Source organism: Catharus ustulatus, chromosome 7 (genome assembly GCF_009819885.2).
Source record: "Catharus ustulatus isolate bCatUst1 chromosome 7, bCatUst1.pri.v2, whole genome shotgun sequence".
Lineage (NCBI taxonomy): Eukaryota > Metazoa > Chordata > Aves > Passeriformes > Turdidae > Catharus > Catharus ustulatus.
In genome coordinates, this window is record NC_046227.1 from 16,465,155 (window position 1) to 16,489,324 (window position 24,170).

The 24,170-nt window shown below is 43.0% G+C and overlaps 2 protein-coding genes across 2 annotated transcripts in view; both read right to left on the reverse strand.

The window, feature by feature from the left end:
• MTX2 (metaxin 2) overlaps positions 1 to 9,734 on the reverse strand; it is a 31,578-nt gene extending 21,844 nt beyond the window's left edge. The window contains exon 1 of the mRNA XM_033064748.2: positions 9,623 to 9,734. Coding sequence (XP_032920639.1) covers positions 9,623 to 9,662 — 40 coding nt within the window. The 5' untranslated portion in view covers positions 9,663 to 9,734. The remainder of the gene's footprint in view (positions 1 to 9,622) is intronic.
• Positions 9,735 to 22,899: 13,165 nt separating this feature from the next.
• On the reverse strand, positions 22,900 to 23,684 carry LOC116998699 (homeobox protein Hox-D1-like). The gene is made up of 2 exons (XM_033064709.1): positions 23,303 to 23,684; positions 22,900 to 23,165 (listed from the first exon to the last, which is right to left on the reverse strand). The coding sequence occupies exons 1-2, from the start codon at positions 23,682 to 23,684 to the stop codon at positions 22,900 to 22,902; spliced, it is 648 nt and encodes a 215-aa protein (XP_032920600.1).
• Positions 23,685 to 24,170: the final 486 nt, after the last annotated feature.

The following is a 24,170-nucleotide window of genomic DNA, read 5'->3' on the forward strand; positions in this document are numbered from 1 at the left end:
GAGAAAATTAACAAATGTAATGTCAATTCAGCTTCAGAAGCCTTCAACAGAGAATCACATTTACGTGTTAGATCCTACGCAACAGACATTTTTATCATTAGTTGCTCGCAGGATGAAATAACTGCCTGGAAGCACGCCTTACAGGAATAGCTTCTCTACATTTCTTAGGAATAAGGAACTATTTCGTTTTTCCTTCTGCCTCCATAATCAGAGGAATTACTATTGTGTGGTTTTCAATGGGTCTGTCTCTCAGGCTTGCAGTCTTTAGTAAAAATTGTTTTCCCACTCTACCGAAACTTTTCCCATGATTAACAAATTCAAATATTTAGTCTTTCATGTGGATTGTCTGCTGTTCAGGACAATCAAATCTCATACTATTGTCTTTCCCTACTTCTCCTCTACCACACTGCTTGTTAAAACAATAATGCCAGTTATAGGAAACAGCCTATGGGAAACAATCAGTGGGATTATTCCCCCCCTTTCATTAACATCACCTGAAAAGGGCTCGAGCTAAAAAGTAACAGGGAAATGAAAATTAAAAGGACATGGACACAGAAAACATCACTACATAAGCCTTGTTATCCTGGGTGCTGAGAACTCAGCATATATAGCATGCCAACAAGTGGGGAAGCCAAACAGCAAGCAAACCTACACCAAATCTTCTTTGGTTTTGTGGATACTAAAAATGCATGAAAATTTCACTAAGCTAAATGTATTTGTTAGTCTAAGTGTTTTACTTATTAACAGTTTAGCATAGAAAATGCTAAAGATTTCAAAGTGATAAGAGGGTTCTCAGTTGTCAAATTAGAAGAAAATTCTCTGAACTGGTGTCTTGCATGTTCCCAGAGCAGTTTTAAGTACTCAGGTTTCTAACTATTGAAACAGATTCCTAACTCCTCACCTGTCATATCAGAGAATGACTTAGAAAAAAACAGAATTTTTGCTCTTTAAAAAAAACTTCCAAAGCACAGAACGAGTCGTGGCAGTCACATCAAATTCTTTGCCACTAAAGGTGTATTGCATTAGGTTCATTTTTCAGATTTTCACATTGTGTGGGATGTTTTACTTGAGCAACATTAAGACCAGAGAGAGACATTCAAATAGCAATTTGATTTCAATGTTTCCAGATGTTTCAGACTGACATTTCAATAATAAGACTTTATCTACCCAAACGCTTTTGGGACAGTAAGAGAAAAGAACAAATATATGCTGTAAGAAGACACATGCAAGAGCATGGAACTCCACTATCAGCAGGGGATCAGCAGCTCACTTGAAGCCTACACATCTCAGCTCCAACCAAAGCTCTCAAAACAGGACATACTACACTTGCACATTGGTGAATTTTTATTCAAAGAATGAGCAGCTGCACTGACATTCCCCCAATGAAGTCTCTTCAAGAGGAAGCACCACATCACTAAGACACTCTACAGTGCCTCAGCCCTACCAATTCCTTGTCTGGGCTGTTCAGGATCTATTTATGAGTGTACAAAACTTGGTTTCAACGTCTACACTCTGAATTACTGGGAAACTCTTCATTCTGTGTCAGTTTTGCCAGGATGTACAGGGGAAACAAATATTTTTATCCACCTTCCCCAAGAAGCTCCATGATGATGAAAGAGAAGTAATGAAATAAATGGTTTACAGTTATGCCTTTAATCCTCTCACTTAAAAAATAAGTCTCTGACTGTGAAAATGAGAAGACAAAATACTTTGCATGCTAAATTGTGGAATATGTTAATTTAGCTATTTCAGTGGCTTGGTATGAACAGCCAGTTTCAGCAGCAAGTAGGCAGTGTGATTTGCCCTGTAGTCTGCCATTAATTTAGCTTGCTGGCAAACTGGCATTCTTGAATACCTGCCACAGACAAAAGCCAGAGACCTCTAGATCCAGACACCAAGTTGTTCCCTCCTAAATGAGAAACGAAATTATCAACAAGGTGAAAGTTTTTTAGGAAAACACTCAACCTGAAATTAGGTTGTTCTCAGCAATACCATAGAATTCTGTTGGGACAAGAATATTTTTGGAAGGCCATGCAGATAGAAATATTTTTCTGTTATAAAAGTAGCCTATGCCTAATAGGAATCAAGGCTAATAAACAGAAAATCAAGATAATTTCTGCCCCAAATCTCCTCTAAACTAAAATTTACTATACTCTCAGTTTGCCACCAATTTATTCTTTGATACCTTCTTTTTCTGTAAATGCAGTATTCAGTTGACTAACAATCTCTTCCATACAGTTCGCTGCATGCTGTTGTGTAGGCAAGGCTAGAACCTGGCCTCAGAATATCTGACCCTCTCTGATACAGCAATTTCATGAAATGTTATGAAGTTGTTATGGATCATATAAAAATTAAGACTACTCCTTCTCTAAAATCCCCAGATTTGTATGGATCACTTTCCTTTTTATTACATTTTTCTTAAACACTTTGATATTAAACTTATATTAAAAAAGGAGAAAAGTTTAAAAATCTGTATTTACCAGTTTGGTTCACATGGCATCAAAGGCCTGCTATAAGAGCCAAGAGGCAAGATATCCTCTATTAAAAACAAGCAAACAAAAATACTTGGCATTTATCTGAATCACTGTATTGCAGTATTACAGCTGGAGAGATTAACTTACACATTATTTTCACATAGTTTCCTTAAGCCTCTCCCTAGGTACCGATTTGATTAAAATATAATGAGGATTCTCAAGACTGTTGCTTCACAAGAGTAAACACTAAAAAGAAATTCAGTCTTACATCTGGGCAACATCTATATCTAACAATATTACTTACAAGTCTCGACACTTCATGAAGCAAACATCACAACAATCAGCAGGAAAAGTTACCCTTTTTGGTTTCCAAAGACTGGTGCTACGCTGGGGACCTGCTGCTCAATATCAAAGAATCACCGAATATTCTGTGTTGGAAGGGACCACAATGTCCTAAATGAAGTAACCAAAAGAAAAACACATGGAAAGCTATTCCCCAGGCTGCAGAAGGAAGGAGGATTATAAGACACCTTATATGTTAAAATGCATTATTAATAAGCATCATAAATAATGCATTAATAATGCATCATAAATAAGCAGTTTATACTCTTTTAACACAAGTCTGCATTTTCAAGTGGCAATACATTGTTTAAAAAGAAAATGCCAGGAACTGATGTGTTTCTAGTATTCAGGAAATAAGTGGAGGGATAAATTTTGACTAATACAGTGAAGCTGCAGCCACTTTGGAACCAAAGCAGTTAAATGTCTACATCTCATATATTAAGAGTGATCAATAAAGGAAGTATGAGAAAGTTGTGAATTAGCTTCCTTAAGACACACCAGTTCAACCCACCCACACTGAGTACACATCAATTTCATGTAATTGCCTGATCCTGTAAACTAACAAGGGCCAAGAAATAATGAAAGCATCAGCAACTCCCTGGCTCTGCTGACAAAGGACCAAAACATGTTTCATAGTGCCTTGTCAAATGAAAACCAACTTTCTCACAAGTTAAACACTGTGCATTAAATCATGAATCAAATAATTACATCATTTGCTTAAATCTGTCCCTGGCCTCCTTTGTAGAGATATTACAATTCAGATAAAACATGACTGTTCAGTAATTATTGATTGAGCAAATAGTCAATGTAAAGACTCAATCTTAGCAGCAATTCTCAAACTTGAGTTTCCTGCAGCTGTACCACTATGACAGTCAGCATGTGACATTACCACAGCAGCTATTTAACGTGACATAATCAGCTTCGTTACCCTCCAAGAAAGCTATTAATTGCATGTATTTAAACATTACTCCAATTCTGTTACTGTCTTTGAGTTGACTTTCAAGAGTGCACACAGCCATGATTCAATCCTCTAGGGTGCTTAGTACTCTTGCTGCTAGGGCAGGTCACAGGAGGGAGATCCTGTCAGGAGACGAGGCCAAAAAAAACTCAACAAAATCAAATCCATAAATAAAAGTTGTTCCTAAATCAACATCTGGATTTCTTCAGAGAAATCAGAGCATGCCAGCTAAATGATCTCAAAAGATTTATTTATAAAGTCTTGACAAGTTGGACTTATTTTACTTATTTCTGATATTCAGCGTAAATGCTCCATCTCAAAGAAGTTCTTTAATTCTTAGAAGTTCTTTAATTCTTAACATTAGCTTTTTACAGATCTCTAAATCAATCCCTTCCCTTTGTGCTACTTAACTCCTTTGCTCCTCTTTGGCCCTGATCCAAGAAGTCAAACTTCAAGCACAGAAGCTGTGAAGAGCAGGACAGTGGAGGTATGATATTTATTAATGCCTTATTGGACTGAGACATTTCTTAGCCATAATATCTACATTTGTAGATATGTACATTTTTTAATTAGTCCTTTGAAAGCTCCCCTAGATTGGGACACCTCTTTTCTGTGGTAGTCTGAACTCCCCCTCCCCTGAAGATGTTTGGCAGGCAGTCTGACCACTTCTGTAGAGTGCCCCAAGGAGCTCCCTGCTTTCTCATCCACAGCACCCTGCTGTGGTCCACAACAGAGATCCTACACATCTGCCCCACCAGACAGGACCTCAGTATCCCATACCTGCTCCAAAAGCTGCTTCCCACACACAATTCTGGCTCACCCAGCCCTGGCTCCTCTGGCCTTTCATTAATGCCCCCTTCACTGTCTCATTCCCTATTCTGCCCACAGCCCTAAGCACAGCAGCACCATTCTTGCAAAGGTGCAAGATGAGCTGAGGTCTGCAGGCAGGAGAGCTCTGCAGGGCAGAAATGCAGACAGCACTGGTGCAGCCAGCCAAGTGTTGCTGCTAGCAAGGGGGAAGATGCTGCTTTAGGGCTCCCTGCCTTTAAGTCAGCCCAAACCAGACTGTGGCATTTGCCACAGCACCTCTCACGCTCTCCCTCGCCTCTGGGAAACACTGCAGACTCCCTGCTTCAAAACATTTACCCTGTTCTCTTAATCATACCCTCACAGTCTCCTTCATTTCTTTTCCAAAGCTTTCAGTGAGAACAGTCCAATACATCCAGAGTTTCTCCAATATGGCATTCAAATGCAAAAAGAAACACACGTGCAGTTGAGCTTGGAAAGCTCTTGCTAGGAATGCAAACATTACATTGGTTTCACTGTCATTATACCACAGCTGGAAGGCAGAACTGTCAAAAATTCCCATCTCTCAGCATTTTTTACTTTCTAATTCAGTATGTACAAACCAGTATTTTAGTTGAGTTCCCATTCTCCCCAATGAGACTTTTCCTGTATTCTTTGCAGCATCACTGGATTTTTTTTCTTTGATATTTCAAATACTTCCTGAGAATTTCATGGGGTTTATTACTACATATAACTTCTTCAAGTTTGTATTAAAATATCCATGTCCATGTGATATCTATGTAATCTTAATAACTAAAGATCAGAATTTAAAAGTAATAATAATAAAAATCTGAGAGCATGGTGTGTACTTCCTCTCTGTCCTCACCATGGCTTGCATGAAGCTGCAGTTTCTCATCCACTTCCAAAGGAGACAACTGAAAATGCCCAGCAGTGTACATGCGATGCCTGTTCAACTAGAGCAACGAACAGCAACCACGCTCTTTCATTTATTCGCGTTTTGAAAATGTGACTCACCTGGTCCAAACCTACAGCAACAGACCAGGTTAAAGCCTGAGGACAGTCAGAGAACAGAGCATCCAAGGACCAGAGAGAAAATAGGAGTGAGAAAGAGAAGGAAAAATCTGATTCCTCTCCAAAGTCGTTCTCATGATTTGCTATTTTCTTCTATGACCTCTTGAGCTGAGGCTCCAAAACAGCACTTTCATCCAAACCACTTGCCATGGTCTCATCAGTCAATGGAAGTTTACTTGAAATTCAAAATGGACAATATCAAAATAGGTACTACATTTGGTTTACTAATTTTGTTACCATTATTTCTAGAACAATCTCATTTCTGCAATGAGAAGACAACACTTTAGCAGAAAACATGTAACAATAAAATGCTGATTAGAGAAAGACTGCTTAGTCTTAATGGAGACAGAAACAATTACAGAAGCATGCTCTATTATAAACTGTAATTATGCTGCTGATTAAAAACAAGAAATAACAATATTTCAAAATGAAATATGTACTATACTACAATAATTGTGAAAGTAATGTTTTCTCCGGCCTAAAAAAACACATTGGATAAGCAACCCACTCAAAGGACTGGTCCAAATCAAGTAATGAAACATGCCTGAGCATAAATTGGCAGGAGCAACATAAGAAACTTGCTTATTGAAACTGAACAGGAGTTAAAAGGGATTCCTTTCAGCTTGATTACCAAATGAACAGCACACATGTAGAAAACACTCTAAGATAAAATTGTGTAGCCTGACAAATTTGGTATTTTCAAATAAACTCGAAATTTTTCATTACAAGAATCTCTGCAGCAGACTTAAACAATCTCTGTTGCCAAGAACCTATTTCAAGCAAGAATAACTAATTTTTCCACCTTACACATGAAGTGCTAACATGTACCTACACACATTTTGATGCACAAAATGCATACTCAGTTTAAATATCGTGTCTTTATGTGTGGGAACAATTTAGGTTGGTCAGGTTTTGTTCCCCATGAATTTGTTCTCAGCCAGATTGAAGCTCGTCTCAATACATAAAACATGCATGTCAAAGATTTATTTGTACTCTGGCATGCCACACTGGAGTAGCTTCACTATGAACATAAAACACCTGAAGGCAGAAGGGCACCTGCTTTTCACACTGCATTCATTTCCCTCAGCATAAAAACCAGCCTAAGACCCTTGGACATAACTGCAATAAACAGAAGTCATTTTCCAGAGATCAAAGGACAAACAATAATTATTATTTTCTCTCTTTTGGTCACTCACCTAAAACTAATGTATTTTAGGAGGAAAAAATAAAGCCTATTGAGTAATTTAGTGATCAATTAAATGTATTTTTAACAATCGTTTAGAGATTATTTGAGCAGTCAGCTTCTCAAAACTACCAGTTAGAAAGATTAATGTTGTAGACCACTTGAAAGTTGGCACTCTAATTCTTCTTACAGTATAAACATTCATTTCCTATCCTGTTAATATGTGATTGATGCTGAGCTACCCTAAATAAATTCTCTACCATATTATTCAATTAATATTTTCTACAGTTTAGAAATGGATGATTTAAACTGTGATGCTTCTTTTTCATTAATGCTTGCAACTCATGAAGCGATGGAAATATTTATTATTCCTTGAGACATAATATCAACCTTTTTATATTTCTGAATGAGCAAATGGCTGAATGCCACTAATGCAAGCATTACACTCCACACAGGTGATTCAGTCATCACTTTGTATTTAATCATTAATGCCTTAGAGTAGCAGGCTGTGCCCAGCATGCTCAGGTGAATGCACATTGCTCAGAGAGGATGCTGAATTACTCAGCACTGCAAGTAGGCTGCGAACTGATGGGCACAGAAGCACCGAGGTTGGAAGGCACTGCTGGGATGGCCAGGGTAAGCTGCAGCCGGTTATCCTTCTCCACTCACCTCCAGGGATGGGGACTCCACAACTGCACTGAGCAACCTGCCCATTAAAACAAGTTTTTCTTACATTCAGATGGTGTTTTCTGTGTGCTGAGACGGTGAAAGTCAATGCACAAAGCACAGACAAGTTGAAGAGAAGGTAAAACTTTTTAAAAAATATTCAAATATACAAAAAGTTGATGTGTAAAAGAAAGTCAGGATCTTCTCTACTAAAACTCTCTCCTCAGCTTTTAAAACATTTCTAGAAAACTAATTATACTGAGCTGATTGTCTTAAATACTTGTATGTAAGGACCCAACAGCATTATATCTGTTACATGTTATGAGCAGTAGCAGCTTATTGCAACTGCTATGACAAAAGGAACACAACCCCCAATGAAAAGCAAATGAAATTTCATTTTTAGGAACGTGGAAAAAATTCTCAATCATTCACAGTCAGAGATGTGGGATAAGATGTTACTAAAACAAGCGCCATTGTTAAGCAGTATTGTTTTCTTGCAGATACACCATTTTTCTTCCCCACAAATATTCCTAGATTTGGGGGATATTTATATCTTCTTAGTACCAGAATGAAGTACTCCCTATGTCTGTATTAACTTTTCAGGAAATCCAGATGTGTGATGAGTATTGGCCATATTGGCCAAGATCCTGGTTAACCTTCTTCTAATTTAAAAATTTTCCATATGAAGAAATTGAGCAATTTTTCCATTATTTATTTGGAATCTGGACCTGGTGCTTAATACAGACAAGCTACAAAGGTCATGACCTGCTGGCAAAGGTCTGTTTAATTTTTAAGGCAGATAACTGCTTTTGAAACAGTGAAACAACAGCTTTTTGAACAAGAGACCAATGAGATACCTACATACAGTGCAGTCTTGAGTTTGTATTTGGAATTCCAGAAAAAAATAAGTATTAGCAAGCTGTTACTTAGAATATTCATAAAGGTTACAGAGCAGACAGGACAATCCAGTCATGTATGTCATCATCCTTATATTTCACAATATAAATAAAATATACCAAAGAAATCACAGAGGCAAGTAAATAGCACCATATTCTACACATCCCAAGGATCCAGGGGCCGGCCCTCAGAACATAAGCACAGCCTGTGCTAACATCTGTGTATCAGCAATCGCCAACTCAAGAGGCAGCACCACTTTCAAGCTTATCTATGGGTACCTCTACAGACCCAGACTAAGACCCACCCCTTCACATGACCTACAAGTCAGGGTACATCCATAACAGAGAATCCAACTCAGATTCTTATGTTGAGGCCTCTACCAAAGTGGCAGAACACCCAGCTCCTAAGACAAAACTCCAGCATCCTCCTCCACAGGCCAGTATTAATCAACATGCTGTTCCCTTGCAGTATTTATTGTCTGGGAGTTCTCACAGCAGCACAAAATCAAGAACAGGGAATAGGAAGAAAGGAGAAACTGACCAAGGCACTTATTTTAAGCGTGCAACACACTAACCGTGTTTGGAACTTCCTACCAGGCATTATCTAAGGTTCATGTTTTTTCCTTAAGAGCGTATTATTATAATTTTTTGCTAAATAACTCCACCGTGACGCACACCGCTGTTTCACCCCAAGGTCACGTCCAGCGGCTGGCAGCGAGCAGAGGTGAGGCGCTGCCACACGTCCGAGCCTGCCCGCGGGGACACGGGGCACGCACCGCGGCCCGCGCCCAGGGCACCCGCCCCGAGCCTGTCCCACGCAGCGGGGCTCAGCGCCAACTGCCACTATTAGAAACACGACGCGGTCTTTTGCACCACTGGAGAAAATTAAGTCGTTTCAAAGAAGTTATTAAATGAAAGTAACGATACGCCCCGGCACAGCCGGGGTAATGGAGCCCATAGAGGACGGGGCCTGCTGGCCGCGCACGGCCGCGCTCGCTGAGGAGCCGTGCGGAGTGACCTGTCCCCGTGCCCCGGGGCCGGGCTCCGTGCGGCACCGCGGCCCCTCAGCCCACCGAGCCCCTCCCCGCGGCGCCGCGGCCCCATCCCGAGGGGTCACCCCGGGGACCGAGGCCTCGGGAGCTCGGCGCCGCCGCCGCCCTCGGCCCGCGGCTCGGAGCGCAGCGCCCGGCACGGCCTCGGCGTCCCGCCCGCCCCCGCCCCTCACCGGCCAGCTGAGTCACGAAGGCCTCGGCCACCAGCGACATGTCGCGGCGGGCGGGCGGGCCGAGGGCACGCACAGGAACTGGGCGCCGCGCCGCCGGTGGGGCAGCGACTGCATCCGGGGCCGGGGCGGGGCCCGCGGCTCCCCCGCCCGCGGGCGCTGCGCTCGGGCCTGCCGGCCGCGGTGCCGGGCGGTGCCGCGCGGGGCGGGCGGCCAGGCTCGCGGGGCAGTTCCCGAGCACCCGGCCGGGGAGCGGCTGTCGCTCCTCTCCGTTATCCCAGCCTGAGGGCAAGCCCCCGGGAACTCCCCGCGGGGCACTGCCCGCTCCACTTGGAAGGACAGACACACGGGAACGGGACTCCAAAATGCTGCCCGAAGCGTCTCGGGGACAGTGGGCTGCAACTACAGGGAATAGCTGTCTTTTCTTCCTCTCAAGTTGGGAGTCTTAATTCCAGAAGACAAACTCTGCTTTTTGGAATGCACACCTTGCCTTTAAGCAACCATAAATTTCTTGATCTTAATTCTGTAATACAAAGACTACTTAATTGTTGGAAAATGCTATAAAATTACATACCCGGTATGCTGATTGCAGAAAAGATAAAGGATGTGTGAATTACTTGTTCCATTATCTTGCAGTCTCTCTTGATCTTCATTTCTTTAGCCACACTTTAATAAGGATTAGAATATCTCATTTTATCAAGTATGGCTTACTCTACTCTGAAGGACAGATAGCAAAACATTTAAGTCTTGTAAAGACATGGGATATAAACGTGTTAATGTTTGTAAAGTATGTGAAACTCTTCTGGTGACACTTATTCTTCACATGAATCTGTTGAATATATTCTTCACATGGTAGTGGAAGCATGCTATTAGAGCAGTAGCAAAAGCAGAAGAACCAGTAGATACATTGGAACAATGGACTGAGGACTTAAAACAGTGATGTGGAAGAGAACTGATTATTTTTAAATGCTGATGAAAGTTTCATTTCTAATTACAGCTCTAAGTTGAATAGCATTGCAATTACAGAAACTCTGAGCAGTCTTGAGAAGCTGAGTGGCTTTGCATTAAGAGATTGCAAGAGTCTAAATTAAGCTGGTTTGGGCTATTTGAGTCCTTTCATCATCAACAGTACTTAGAAGGCTAAAAATACAAGCCATAGGGCAAAAGGCCAAGCTTGAACTAGGGATAAGCTAGGCCAAATCCATATATTAGCAGCCAATTAAAAAATAATGTTTCTTTGTAGAGCTGAGTTTGATACAAAGAAGTCATCTGCAGAAATGGAGGTGGATGATGCAAACTAAATCAGGGAACAAAAATCAGGAAGTAATCTAGCAAGTATGAACAAACAAATACCAACAGAAATCTGCTGCCAAATCCAAACAATTAGCCAAAACAGGAGGAAAACTGAGTGGTGCTCAGGCCATGCCTCCAACAAGTGGCAGAACACAAATGTTCAGGCTTCTGTCTCTGGGACAGGAGATTGAGGCGGTAGTTTTGTTTCTGCATTCCCAGTCCTCCCTGCTCTCACTGAAAGGACTGTTTTAGCAGAGTACCTTGCAGGAAATCCTCCAGGGAGGTCACCAGGGACAATAGATGGGAGCAGTGTAACTTACTGCATCCCCGCCTTCAACTTGACTCAGTACTCCTCTCTCCTCCAGCTTTCCAAGGAAATGCATCATTCTCAAGGAAATGCATCATTCTCATGAGCTTGGCTTCCTGCACAATCTGCATGTGAATTCTTTCTTCAGATGGCCTCACCATTAACAAACTTCTTTCTGGTAGTCCTTCCTCCATGCCATGGAAACCTCCCCAGCTTCCACAGATTTTAGAGGCTTCATGGCAGATCTCAAGGTGCTAGTCCCTCTGATTTCAGTGCAGAGAAGGATATGCTTTCAGATGGGTTTTCAAGGGAAACTAAAAGCAGAATTACGCTGGGCCTTGGGCTTTGCATTTCAGAAAGGCAGCCCTTAATGAGGGGTGCTTATACAGGCACACCAAAAAGATGGAGTTCAGTTTTCTCATAGCCCATCTTTCCACTAGGCTGCCTTTACCCTGTAAGCTATTAATTGCTAGGGTTAAACTGTCTGTGGGTGAAACAGGACTAGGACACATATACATACCTCACATTTTAAATTGAATGGAACTTGAATAGGATTAATATTCTGCCTAGAAAAAAGCAACTGTTCTTATTAGTACCCTTAATATTATTTAGACAACTTTTAACATCTCTTGTTCTCTGTTAATATTTTACAAATTATATGGCTAACAATAGTGCATACCTTTATCTACAGTATGAGTCCTTGGCAGATACGTTGTTAGGAATATTTTACAAAAGGAATTGTGAGATGGCAGCAAAAGACTGTTGGACTTGTGCATTTTTTCAATCTGTTTGCTTTATAACACTATTGTTTGCCATACAAATTACAGTCTAGCTAGCTATATGGCTGACAGTAGATAAGATTAAACAAATCACCGGAAAATGAAGGCATTTAAATTGGTTTCTCCAAACTGAGAACGCTGCTGGGTGTCACATGCAGTTCTCAAGTTCATGAAGCACATCATGGGCTAAGTCCAGTTTAAGGTGGATACAAGAGTGTTGTATCAGCCCAACACTGATAGCAAATATTGCTCTTCAGAGAACTGTTGAGGTGGTAGATGACACTGCAGAGTTGATCTGTGTTGCAGTATAACCTTTCTTCATCCCAAGACAACAAGCTCAGGCCACATGCTGCTCAACAGATCTCATCAGAGTGCTTTCTCAGTGCACAACTGAGGACGTCTGCCCAAAACACTGCTCTGCATTTCCACGGAGCAGGTCTCTAACAAGTCAGGCCTTTCCAAGACACAGGAGGAGTGCTGACAGTCATAGATTCAATTAGCAATGGTTCTCTCAAAGAGAACTGTGCAGAAATTTTGTGTATGGGTGAAGTGTCTGAAGACTGCTTGTGTGGTGCAGCTGGAGTTTTGAGAAAAGGCCAAGAAGTAGAGAGACATGGGGGAAATAAAACAGCACTGAAATGCCTTCTCCTTGCCTGGCCCACAGCCAGGCTGCCCCTCTGGTGTAACTGAGAGCATCCTGGGGGTTGCTCAGCATTATGCTGCCTGTCAGTGTCTTTAAAGAGCTATTATGGCTGCTGGAAATCTCTACAATGAAGGAAGACTTGAGTAAGTCCTTCCCTGCCAGCACATGCAGTGCCAAGCAGCAGCAGGAGGGTGTTTTTAGCATGACTTCATGCCAGAGGTTCTCTGTACACTAAACAGCCTGGCAAAGTACACAGACCAACAGAAACAGATGAATCTGGACTAGCATGATCAAATGGATCTAAGAGGGTATTTGGTATACTTTTTGAGGCAAGTGTTTGCCTATCAGTCATTTAATGCAATCCATTGTTCAGCATGAGGAATGGTGCCAAAACTACTCAAGCATGAGCCAAGTTGCAAATTTTTCAGTTACACTCACAGTCCTGTGAGTTTACTAAGAGGATACCATTTTATATGGAACCTGAATTCAAAATTGAAGCCAAACTCATCTCTGTAGCTCCAATGCACTTCCTTGGGAAGCTGGCGTGTTTTGTGGTAGTGTCCCTGATGAAGTAAGAAATAAAGTTGGGTTTATGAAAGTTCAGGTGTACCTTACAATAGATTTTCATACTAATAAAATTAATTGCATGCTGCTGATAGCATTCTCTTATTTTCATAATCAGGTAGGCTCAAAAGGGTCTAATTGTTGTGTAAACAAGATAAGGTATGATTTCTAGGAACATATGTCTATAAAAATGCCATAGTCAGAGTGTTAACATTAATCACTTCACACGTAAGGAAGATGCTGCATACTTAATTGACAAACAAAATAACACTGATGCATTTTCCAGCAACCCACATGAAGACAGAAAAGGTTTGTTGGAGTTTCAAGAGATACAAGAATAGTGTTTCTGAAAGCAAATGAAATCACAAACTATATTAAAGCCATTAGATTAATTTCTTATCCTTTTCTCACCTCCTTTTCTGCATTATTTTTTTCAGCAGGATGTGATTTTCAGGTTGCCAGGCCTACTGTAACACATCTGTCATCTCTGCAGCTGCACTGAGCAGACATCAAAGCAGCTGTGCAGAAACCCAAACTTCACTATTTTATTTACTGAAGGTGTTACCAGCCCCCAGGCTCTTGCATATCCCTGTCATTCCCAGCAGCTGCTGAGGAAGCTTGCTCTGTGCTCTGAAATAGCTAAGATCTTGAAGTCAGACCTTGATCTTTCCAGCTTTACCTGAGGTGTCCCAGAAGAACTCTGTGGGTGGGCAGGGCACAGCCTCTACAGCCCATCCTAGTGTTCCCAGCCCAGTACATCAGGCACCTCCACGGGGACAGGGACATCACCTCATAGGTCAGAGTCCAAATACGGAGGAGCCATGGGTAGGCAAAGAGAGCAATGACTTGGACTGAGCTTCGAATAGATCTCCTGGGCCACTGGATGGTGTCCCAGCTGGGGCCCAGGACCATGACAGTGTCTCAGATGCCCATGGAGCTTATTTATCCATGCAGGTGGTGGATTTAGAGCAACAGGTTTCAGACATCTTGTGCTTTATGGGATCAGGATTTGGCTTTTAAAAAAACCTCAGATCAGAGGGACCTGCAAGCAGGAACTTCCAGAAGAGAAACAACAGCTTTGTCCTGGTTTCCCTGCCTGTGCTGCTGCACAGTCCACACTGCCTTCCTCTACTCCTCCTGCCAAACTCTGCCTTTGGTTTCCTTGGATCCATCCTGTGTTAACAGTCTGTTTCAATACTTGTCTATCTTGTTTTTTAATCCCTAGTTGACCAGACACCGCCAAGTCTTTTTTTTAAAGCATGGATCTGGACTCAAAATGGCACAAATGTCAAAGCAACAATCATGACTGCAGCTTGCAGTAGCAATGTCTGTAAAGGTTCATCCTGATATTTGTGTAGCTCATACTGCAGCAAAATCCAGATCCATCTTGTTAATGAAAATAAGAATAATTATTCACTGTTTGACTGTAGGCACTGGTTAGGCAAGTCTTCTCAAACTCTACAGATGTTATCTGGAAAATTAAGGAGCTGCAATTGAATTCAGTTTCTGGACAAGCATGGTAAATACTGAGGAGGTTTATTAATTCATCAAAGCTCCTTGTGAGAGGGTCTAAATCCTTTTCTGGAGGCCAGCATAGAAAGAAAGTACTTTCTCCTTCTTCCTGTAGAAATGATCAAAACTGCCTACCCTGCATGGAAGAAAGAGGTAACTGTAATGAATTATTTATCTGCAACACACTGTAAGAGGGATGTGCTGTGAATTATTGTAGAGCTGGGCAGGAAATGGATGCCTAGCCGCAAAAGATTTTTGAGATTAAGAATGTGTTGCTATTCCACACCAGGATAAAACCAAAACTCTTTACAAGTTCTAAGAAAGGGAGAGGGTGCAAGAACCCATCTACAAAACTCTCTCATCAGTCATATGTGTAGAACCCTTAGAACACTTGAGAAGAAAGTTTGGTAGAGAAATCATCGGATCCAAGCCATCCCATTCAACCTCCACATCCCTGGGGAGTGCCTTGGGGAGGCCAACATGCAGGAGCAGGGACATGTTGATCTTGCATGAATGCCATCTCTGCTGTGCCTGGATGGAGCTTAGGTCTTGGCTTTTCATGCTGTTCATTTCACTTCAACAAAAGAGTTGTGTCTGGTTCTGCCTGATTACTTAGTCCTCTTAGAAGCAACACATTGTTTATACTGACTTTTCCATTTTTACAGCTAAAGGCTGCAGAGCTGAATGATCTTTTATAAATTTTTTACCTCTAGATAGTAAATCTGCTCTTTTAAAAAGCTTACATGTAAGTGACTTTATTTTCTGAATCATTTCCCCCATGTATCTCACAAATAAGAAGTTATCTGTAGCTGGTTTGGTTCTTTTTCCCAACACCTCCAGTTAGGCACACAGCCTGCTCATCAAAGTGCATTCTATATTTTTAAGGGAGGCTGAGAACTGATTCAGTAAATGCAACACAGCAGAAACTTCAGAAGTTGAATCTATTCCATCTAAAATCATTGTCTTGTTCCATAAAAGGAACAAGAAAAGCTTTGCCATATCTTCATTACAGCTGTAGAAGTTCATACTTGACATAGTTTCTCCCCAGGGTACAACTGTGGTAAGGCAAAAACTTATGCTGACTGAAATAACTTGAATGTATATACATTGAAAACACATGGTCTTTTTGGTTGTAGGTATGAATTGGTGAGGCTGGATACCTCCTGAGATTTGTGAGATCAGATTGTGGCAGATCAGATTGATCCTTTTCCTGGCACCAGGAGAAGGATGTGAGAAAAGCACCAGGTGTTTTCTTTGGTCTTTGTAGAGACAGAAATAAAAAGTTATGCAGCAATGATTGCTGAACATTTTGCAAATAAGATGCACTTTTAATCTTTTTGAACACTGGGACATGGAAAAGGAATGCCTGGTTGAAAAATATTTTGAGTCCTATGAGCCATATTCAGTTTATTTAAGTCTGCAGAGAGCACAGGCTAGCTAAATTTCAACTTAATCCAGCTAAATTCCAGCCTAGTCCAGCTAGCAGCCATGTGTATGCGTGATGTTCCAAATCCTTCACTTCCTCTTGATTCCCTGGAGGCTGGCAAAAGTTACAAGAGTAATGTTGCTGGATCTAAAACCTTCTTAGTCAGATGTTTCGAACTAAATGTGTTTAGTTAAATGAATGTTGGTGTGGAAGACTTACAATGATGATTCAGATGACCAGTCTGCCTGAACTGTCATCAGAGTTGGATGCAAAGAGGACCAGTGCAGAACACGCCCTGACTGACAAGTCCAGCAAATGTGAGCAATTGGTGACACTGCTTGTACATCATGTGGCCGCTGGTGGGGCTCAGGCTGCAGCTGATGAAGACTTTAGGACACAAATTACTGACTGATCTGTGAGCACAGGTCTGGGTGTCCCTGTCTGGATGTGACTGATGCCGACAACATCTACATGCCAGCACACCATCATCGTTTTATTAAATACAAATGCAATTCAAATTTAGGAAATTTTTCTTCAGAAAAACAGTCCAACGCCATGTTCTTCCAATTCTTGAAAGCATGGCCATCTGCTCTGGGTGAGCTCTGTTGCAGGCCTTGCATCACTGGTGATGGACACAACAGCATCACAGATGAATGACACTGACAACCTGCAGATGGAATGTAATGTTTGTATTCTTGTTTGGGTGTATCTTTATTTTTTCTTTCAAAATTGTTCTTATACCAGATATGTGAGAGCCATTTTCTAGTATAACTCTTGCTGCAACAATTCACACGTGTAAAGTCCCAAATCAGATTAACAAATCTATTTGATTTAGTACTACATTTGAACAGCAACCAGAAGCACCAGGTGGTCCATTTCTTAAGTGAGACGTGACATTAAGAGTGTTCAGCCAGTCCTTCCTGGTTTTTTCAACTTTCTGCCTAGTCACATTGAAATGAAAGTCACTGTACTCACAGTGCTGGTTACAATTACAAAATTTTACAAAATCTTGGACCTATTAGAAGATGTCGCCCTGTTATGTGCACTGTTGGGGGTCTAGTCTCTCCAGCACAAGAAAATGGGTTTGATAGCTCATTGGTGTCATGTACCTACTACATGTTTACTCAGCTGGATTTCCAAAGGGAAAGATAGATTATTTTATTGATAGGCTTTTAACACTATTTGATAATTATCATTGGATTTGATACACTTGGATGTTGAAGAAAATGTCACTCCACATAAATTGTGTAATTTATAAGTCTATAAATGTCTGTATATTAAAAATAATTGTACCAATATCTATGCTTAAGATATGGATCGATTACTAGAGGTTGCCAGCATTAGAAACTGTTTCCATTATCTGAACAGTAACTGGGCAAAATCGGATCTGAGTAGTCATTAAAAAATTTAGTGATATTTTTATCTATTTTCAAATACCACTCTAAACCTTATAGTGTTTAATCTAGCTTACTTGTTAAAGGAACATAAAAAGAGGCATTAGGAATGTAGATTTAGTGTAGCACAGCCATTAAGATGAAGAGTAATGGCAGGAAAGCTTTAGCTCTCGGGTTCTCCTGCTATACTAATGTCACCAAAATCATATTGCTGGGTTATGGGCGTTTTTCATTGGCTGCATGGGTGGAAGGAATGGTTCTTTTTGCCCCACAGAAGCAGGTCTCTGATCTACTGAATTCACACATGGGTGGTACTTTATGCTCACCCACAGCAGCAGGAATTGATGCATTGCAAAGGTCTTTGTTCTCTGTGCAAGGGCTCAAGCACCCAGCTTAGGTGTGTCCCCCAGCTTAGGTCAGGGCCATGGCCAGACTGATTGGGTTACACCCGTTAAACACTTCCATAAGACATGATATGCCATCCTGGTTAAAAAATGACACATTTTTCAGAATAAAATTAATTTTTTTGAGTTATTATTTGCAATGCTATGCTTTCTGAAGAAGCATAGTAAAAAAGATCTATTTTCCAGGTGGTGGGAAGTCTGCTAGGCTAGTAGAAAAGAAACTGACTGGATTTGTTCCTGTGTTTGTTTGTTTACTTAAACTGCTGGTTTTCAATCTGCTAATCACCAGTGGCTGTTGTCTTTTGAAGAAACAAAAACACAAGAGTACCAAAATTGTTTATGAAAAGCTCTTTTGTGGACTAGTGATCTAAATTTTTTCAGGATAAAGGAAGTCTTGTCCAGTTTACAAAAAGGGCTCAGGACTGTATCTCCAGCTGAGATTTTAACACTCCATGTAACAGTAAATTGGCTTAAACAGCCAAGGAAGATTTACAGCTGAGGGTTACTTTGTTCACTTGGCTGGTGATCAAGAACAGCAAAAGACTTCCAGATAAAGCTGAACCACAGTAAGACATTGGCTCTGTGAAGCATCTTTTCCCTATATATTTCCCAGAATTATCTGGGGGGCATTTTAGAGATGTGGTTAAGTAGACGTGGGAATAACAGATATTGTTATGATAGGGATAAGAATGATTTGCCATGTGGTTTGCCTTTCTTTATCAGGGTGACTTTCCTTGGCCAAAGATTCCTTAGTTCACTGACATTAGGAAAAAAAAAAGGCTGAGTGAATCACATAAACATATAGTTGTCTGTAGCCATATATTGCAAACAGAAAAGAATATGTGTCCCCTAAACTTCAGTCACGTCTTAATGATAAGCTGGTAACAGCCATGTCTCATCTGGGTTTCTCTCCATACCTATTTCTCTTCAGTCATCAGGGATTTGCAATTGTTCTTGGGGGTTCCTTGGTACTTAGGCTAACAGAGTGGTGCAGGACAAATCATGAGCATGAACTCTTAGTTGCTAGAGACAAGTTCTTGGAATTCCAAGGAGGTATTTGCAATTTGTAATTCTTGTCTGCAAAGATTTTTCTTAGAAGAGTAATAGTCTGTTCTCCTGTGCTAGAAATCTGTACCATTATTTGCATAAACCACAGTTCAGGGTTGTACCGATAAATAACGGAGAGGGACACTTTTAAAAGGAGATCAAAATGTGGGGCTTTTGTTTTCTAGCTTACTGCTGGCTACTTGCATGGTCAAAATAAACCTGGATATGCAGCTCGTACCATAAAACAGAGTCATTGGTTTGACCCTCAGCAATGTGTTCCCTGTGCTGTAATTCCAAGCAGTTACACACTAAATCTGGTCCACTTGGGAAGACGAATACCCAGGCAAGCCTGGGTTCTTGCCTAAGCTTAGTTTTCAGAGGTATGATCTTCTGTTATCATTTACCTATCCAGAAGATATTAAATCTCTTCATTCAAGTATACCACTTAGGAACAGTAATTTTACTACTTTTTTTTCTTCTTGGAAGCCTTCCAAATCAATATTTTTGTTCTGTTTCGGGCAAAATGGGAACACATTAAAAATTACTTTGTTCATATCCCTTTGTAGCCTGGGGCCCTTTGAGCAACAGTCAGTAGGCAAAAATTAATATATGACTGAAAGAGAATGATCTTTCTGTGGTTCCTGATGGTGGCTGAGGAAAAATAAGGCCAGGAAATAGTAGTTTCATAATTTGTGATAAATTATATGGTGGTGGGTGTCACTGAATCCAGCCTGGAATATTTTGTTCTTATTGCAGTGAAAACTGCAGGTTGTGCTCTTACCTCTAGCTGCCAAAACTAAAACCTGTTTCCAACTTCCTGGCATCAAATTGAGCATGTGTGAGACACAACTCTTGGGATTAATGTTAAATGAGTGAATGTGAATCTCAGACCTTACCTATCATTTATTTGTCTCATGTGTGCACCCATGGATATCACAGGCATTTTTATTTAATTATTTAAGAATTGGCATGTGACTTGCATTAGCTCCTTCCTTTGGGTATCTTGCTGACAGAATAGTGCAAAGGAGCAATATCTAACCCTCATACAGCTAGAAATGTTTGTGAAGAGAAAGATCCTACTAAACTGGCTCTGTCATGTGAACAGAAATTACACTTAATATTAAGTACTGGTTCTTAACACAGAATATAGTTGTGCTCATACCACCAAATTGATTCAGACTGCCATAAAAGAGACGTAAGGTTTCATCTTAATTTCAGAGTAAATCTCTGTGCATTCAGTCTGTGTCATTTTGATGGATACAGAACTGTGCACTGCTACAAGGCCGGGACATGTATTTATTTATTTATTTATTTATTTATTTATTTATTTATTTATTTATTTATTTATTTGGGATAATGTATGTCACAAAAACATTCATTGCAAAAGAGTGTGCTCTGATGATCTGATCCAACACCACTGAAATCAATGAGAATCTTCCTTTCCATCATGGTAGTGCAGGAGTGTGCCAGCACTACAGAAAGCATTCCTCTGGCCTGAAGTGCCTGGCACAAATGTCAAAATCATTAGGAAAATAAAAGGCTGACAAACAAGCAAGCCCCATAGACATGCATCAAATTTGGAGGCAACTGAAAATACAGCTGTTTTCTGAAGTTTGTATGTGAAACATATGTTCTGAGAAAGGTTATTCTAGCTGTATGTCTATGCTCATTTGTAGTATTAAAAAAAAAACAAATGAGAGAGTAGTAACAGAGGAGATCATAAAAATAGACATTAAAAACAGCTGCAGAAAAGAGCTGGTTGGTATTTTACTTGCATAAATAAAGTTGATTTATTCAGATTTTCATTAATTTGACCAGATTTTGCTTTATTCCACTTTAAATAAATAGCACCTAAAAAAAAAAAAAAAAAAAAAAAAAAAAAAAAGGTGGCAGAAGTATTATTTCCTGGTTTTAATGAATGATCAGCCTGAAGTATAAACACTTGTTTAGTGTCATTACTTTAATGAAGAACTGCAAACCACATATTTTGGCTACAGCTAGTTTCACACGAGTACTTCAGTCCTGGGAATTTTTAGGGCTATCCCATGAAGTGAACCAGCCCAAGGGACATGAACTGTAACTCTATATACAGAATAAAAATGTGCCTGTGTGCATGCACAGCCGTGAGCCTCCAGCTACGATGTGTGACCGAACCCTTCTGTCTTGGGAAGTCCCTTCCTTCAGATGTTCACTGGGGGGAACACCCATCTCCTTGCTAAGGAGGCTCCTGACCCTGTTTAGCTGTGGACTCGTTGCCACAACATCATCACAACTTGCCTGCCCAGCTTTTGGGAGTAGTTTCCCAGGGTTCCCAACCTCTGCTGAAGCTTCCATCAGCAGTGGTTCCCAGTCCCTCAGCAGAAGTCTTCAGAAGAAAGCCTTAAGCAGAAGGGCACCCAGGGGGATGGAAAGTATTACAGAGAGTAAGGATCTTCTTCACTGCAGACTTCTTGACTTGAGACATCTATCTTCATCTTCTCTCTGTGTTCATTTTACCAAGCAAGCATCCAGCAAAGACAAACTGTTGTTGGTGTCTGAGGCTGGCTTCCTGACAGAGACCCAGCACATTTCACAGGCCCCCTTGAGGTCTATCTCCCCTTCTCTCATAATTGGTTCTTCACCCCAAAGTCCAACACTCAGCAGAAATCCAGGGCAGAAAGAGACTTGTCCAAAATAAAAGCCCTGTCCACAAACAAATAAAATCATCTTCACATAAATCCAGATGTCATTCCTCTCCATATTGCTGTTATGCTTCCCCAGGCACAAATGGAAAAAAAGTCTAAACTTGGTTCCTTTTTGTACTTTCATACCATTATTTTATCTGTGGGAACACTGCCAGTCTTTTTCGTACAAGTATCCAAGTAAAAGACCCAGGAATCCTCTTGTCCTTTTGTCTTTGGTCAAACCCAAACATCTTTCTGAGCTTCAGCAGGTCTTGAGGTTTTGCACCTGGTGAAATTTGCTGCAAACGGATTTATAGTGATGCAATTTTTAACCCATATGATACAATGAGGACTGAGAGAGCTAGATGAACTGAGTCTGGCTTTTGGTGCTGTAAGGGGCTTTATATTGTCTACAGACATGTGAGGGGAGCTGGGAGTCAGCAGAGTGGCTGCTGGCCAGTCCTGGATTGCGCACAGCCTCTACACGGGAAATCCCAGCACCTCTGCAGTTCAAAAGGGAAGAGATGCTCTTCTTAAGACTTTACTTCTTTTTGAATTTTGCCTTGCAGTTTTTTTCTGTCAAAAATCGATTTTTGACAGAATCAGCCACATCAGGAAAAAGATGGGAATGGAGGAATGAATGAATGAATGAATGAATGAATGAATGAATGAATGAATGAATGAATGGATACAAACAAAACTAGCCTCTTTTTTGCAGCAATTTTGTGAAGGGCAGGGCAAAAGACAAGGACACTTCTTTCAAAAGGGGTTCTTGGACTCATGCCATGACCATCTCTGACCCTTTCTGCAAGAGGAAGTTTCCCTGCTCTTCCCTCTCGGGGTTTCTCCCCTTTTGCACCAATTCTGCCTGGGGCAATGGATCTGTCTTTTTAAATGCAAAACGCAGCCAGTGTCGGGAGCATGGGGCAGCCCCTCCACGCACCCATCTTCCCCCGAGCCCCGGGGAGTTGGCGGAGCCGCTAGCAGGAGTTGCCTTGGGCTAACGCCTGGCTGCACCCGCCCGCTGCCTCGGCCCGCTCCGACACCGAGCAGCGGTGAATCCTCAGAAATAAAACTGTACGTAAAGTCGCAACAGAAAAAGCAGTGGAACTGCACGGCCGCGGTCCCGCGTAAAAGCACACCCGGGTGCCCCGGCGGCCGCAGCCAACAGCCCAGCCCAGCCCAGCCCAGCCCAGCCCAGCCCAGCTCCGATGTCCCCGCGGGCCCCTCCGTGGGGGCGGCGGAGCCTCAGGCGGGGCCCCCCGGGACCCCCGCGGGCGCGGCGGCGGCCAGCGCGTCCCGCTCCCGCTTCTTCTGCTTCATGCGGCGGTTCTGGAACCAGACCTTGACCTGGGCGTCGCGGAGGCGCAGCGAACGGGCCACCTCGAGGCGGCGGGCCCGCGACAGGTACCGGCTGAAGTGAAACTCCTTCTCCAGCTCCGTGAGCTGCCGGGTGCTGAAGCTGGTGCGTGCGGAGCAGGCGGAAGGTTCTGCCCCGCACGGCGCCGCACCGCCTGCAACGCCGAAAAACAGCGCGTTTCAGCGGGGGCAAAGGCAGGAGGAGGAAGCGGGGCAGGGGTCGAGGCAGGAGAAGGGCAGAGGGGAGCCGGGATGGGAGCAGCCCCCGCCCGCTCCCCGCTGCCCCACTCACTTGTCCCGGACGGGCTCCGCTTCGCTCGCATCCACTCGAAGGTGCGGGGCGCCGTCGGGGCCGCTGCGGGAGCCGGGGAGCCGGGGGCGGCCCCGGGGCAGGGCGAGAGGTGCCGCTGCCCCCCGGCCCCAGCGCCGAGGCAGGGGCAGCGGCGGGCGGGGTCCGGCGCCGGCGGGCGGCCGCTCCCGGGGAGGACGGACGGAGCGGAGCCCGGCGGTCCGGTTGCCCGGGACGGCCGGCAGCCGGGGCCCAGCGCCGGCGGGGCGGGCGCGGCGCCGCCCGGGGTGCCCAGCGCCAGGAACGCGTCGTCCCCTCGTTGGGGGCACGGGACCTGCGGGCACAGCCCCGGCGGAAAGGCGAGAGCAAAGTACCCCAGGTCCATGACCCACGGGGCACCACCGCGCCCCGCCGGGGCAATATTGCCCTAATATAGGCCCTGGAGCGGGGCGGCACGGCCCGCCCCACGGCCAATGGCAGCCCGGAGCGGGGAGCCCCCGCCGGGGGTCCCGGGCACCGCCAGCTCCCCTTCCACTGCCCAGGTGGGCAGTCCCACCCACCGGGATGCCCCCGGCACAGGCCCTGCCCTCTGCACTCGACGGAGTCGTCGCACGCTTGGGGTGCTCGCCGGGAGTTTGGAAGGAGAGTGAGCTGGCGCTTTCCGCTCTCCGGGCTCCTGTCTGGATACGGGTCTGCGCTCTCCCCTGCCCCGCAGCCGGCCAGGCTCCTGGAGGCTCCCACGGGAGCCCACGCGGCACACCCAGGTCTCCACACCGGTGGCTGGGGCGAGGGGCGGGTTGCTACTGCACCTCATGGCACTTAATGGTCTCGTTCCATCAGATAAGTGCTCTGCAGCCTCTCAAAATGAATC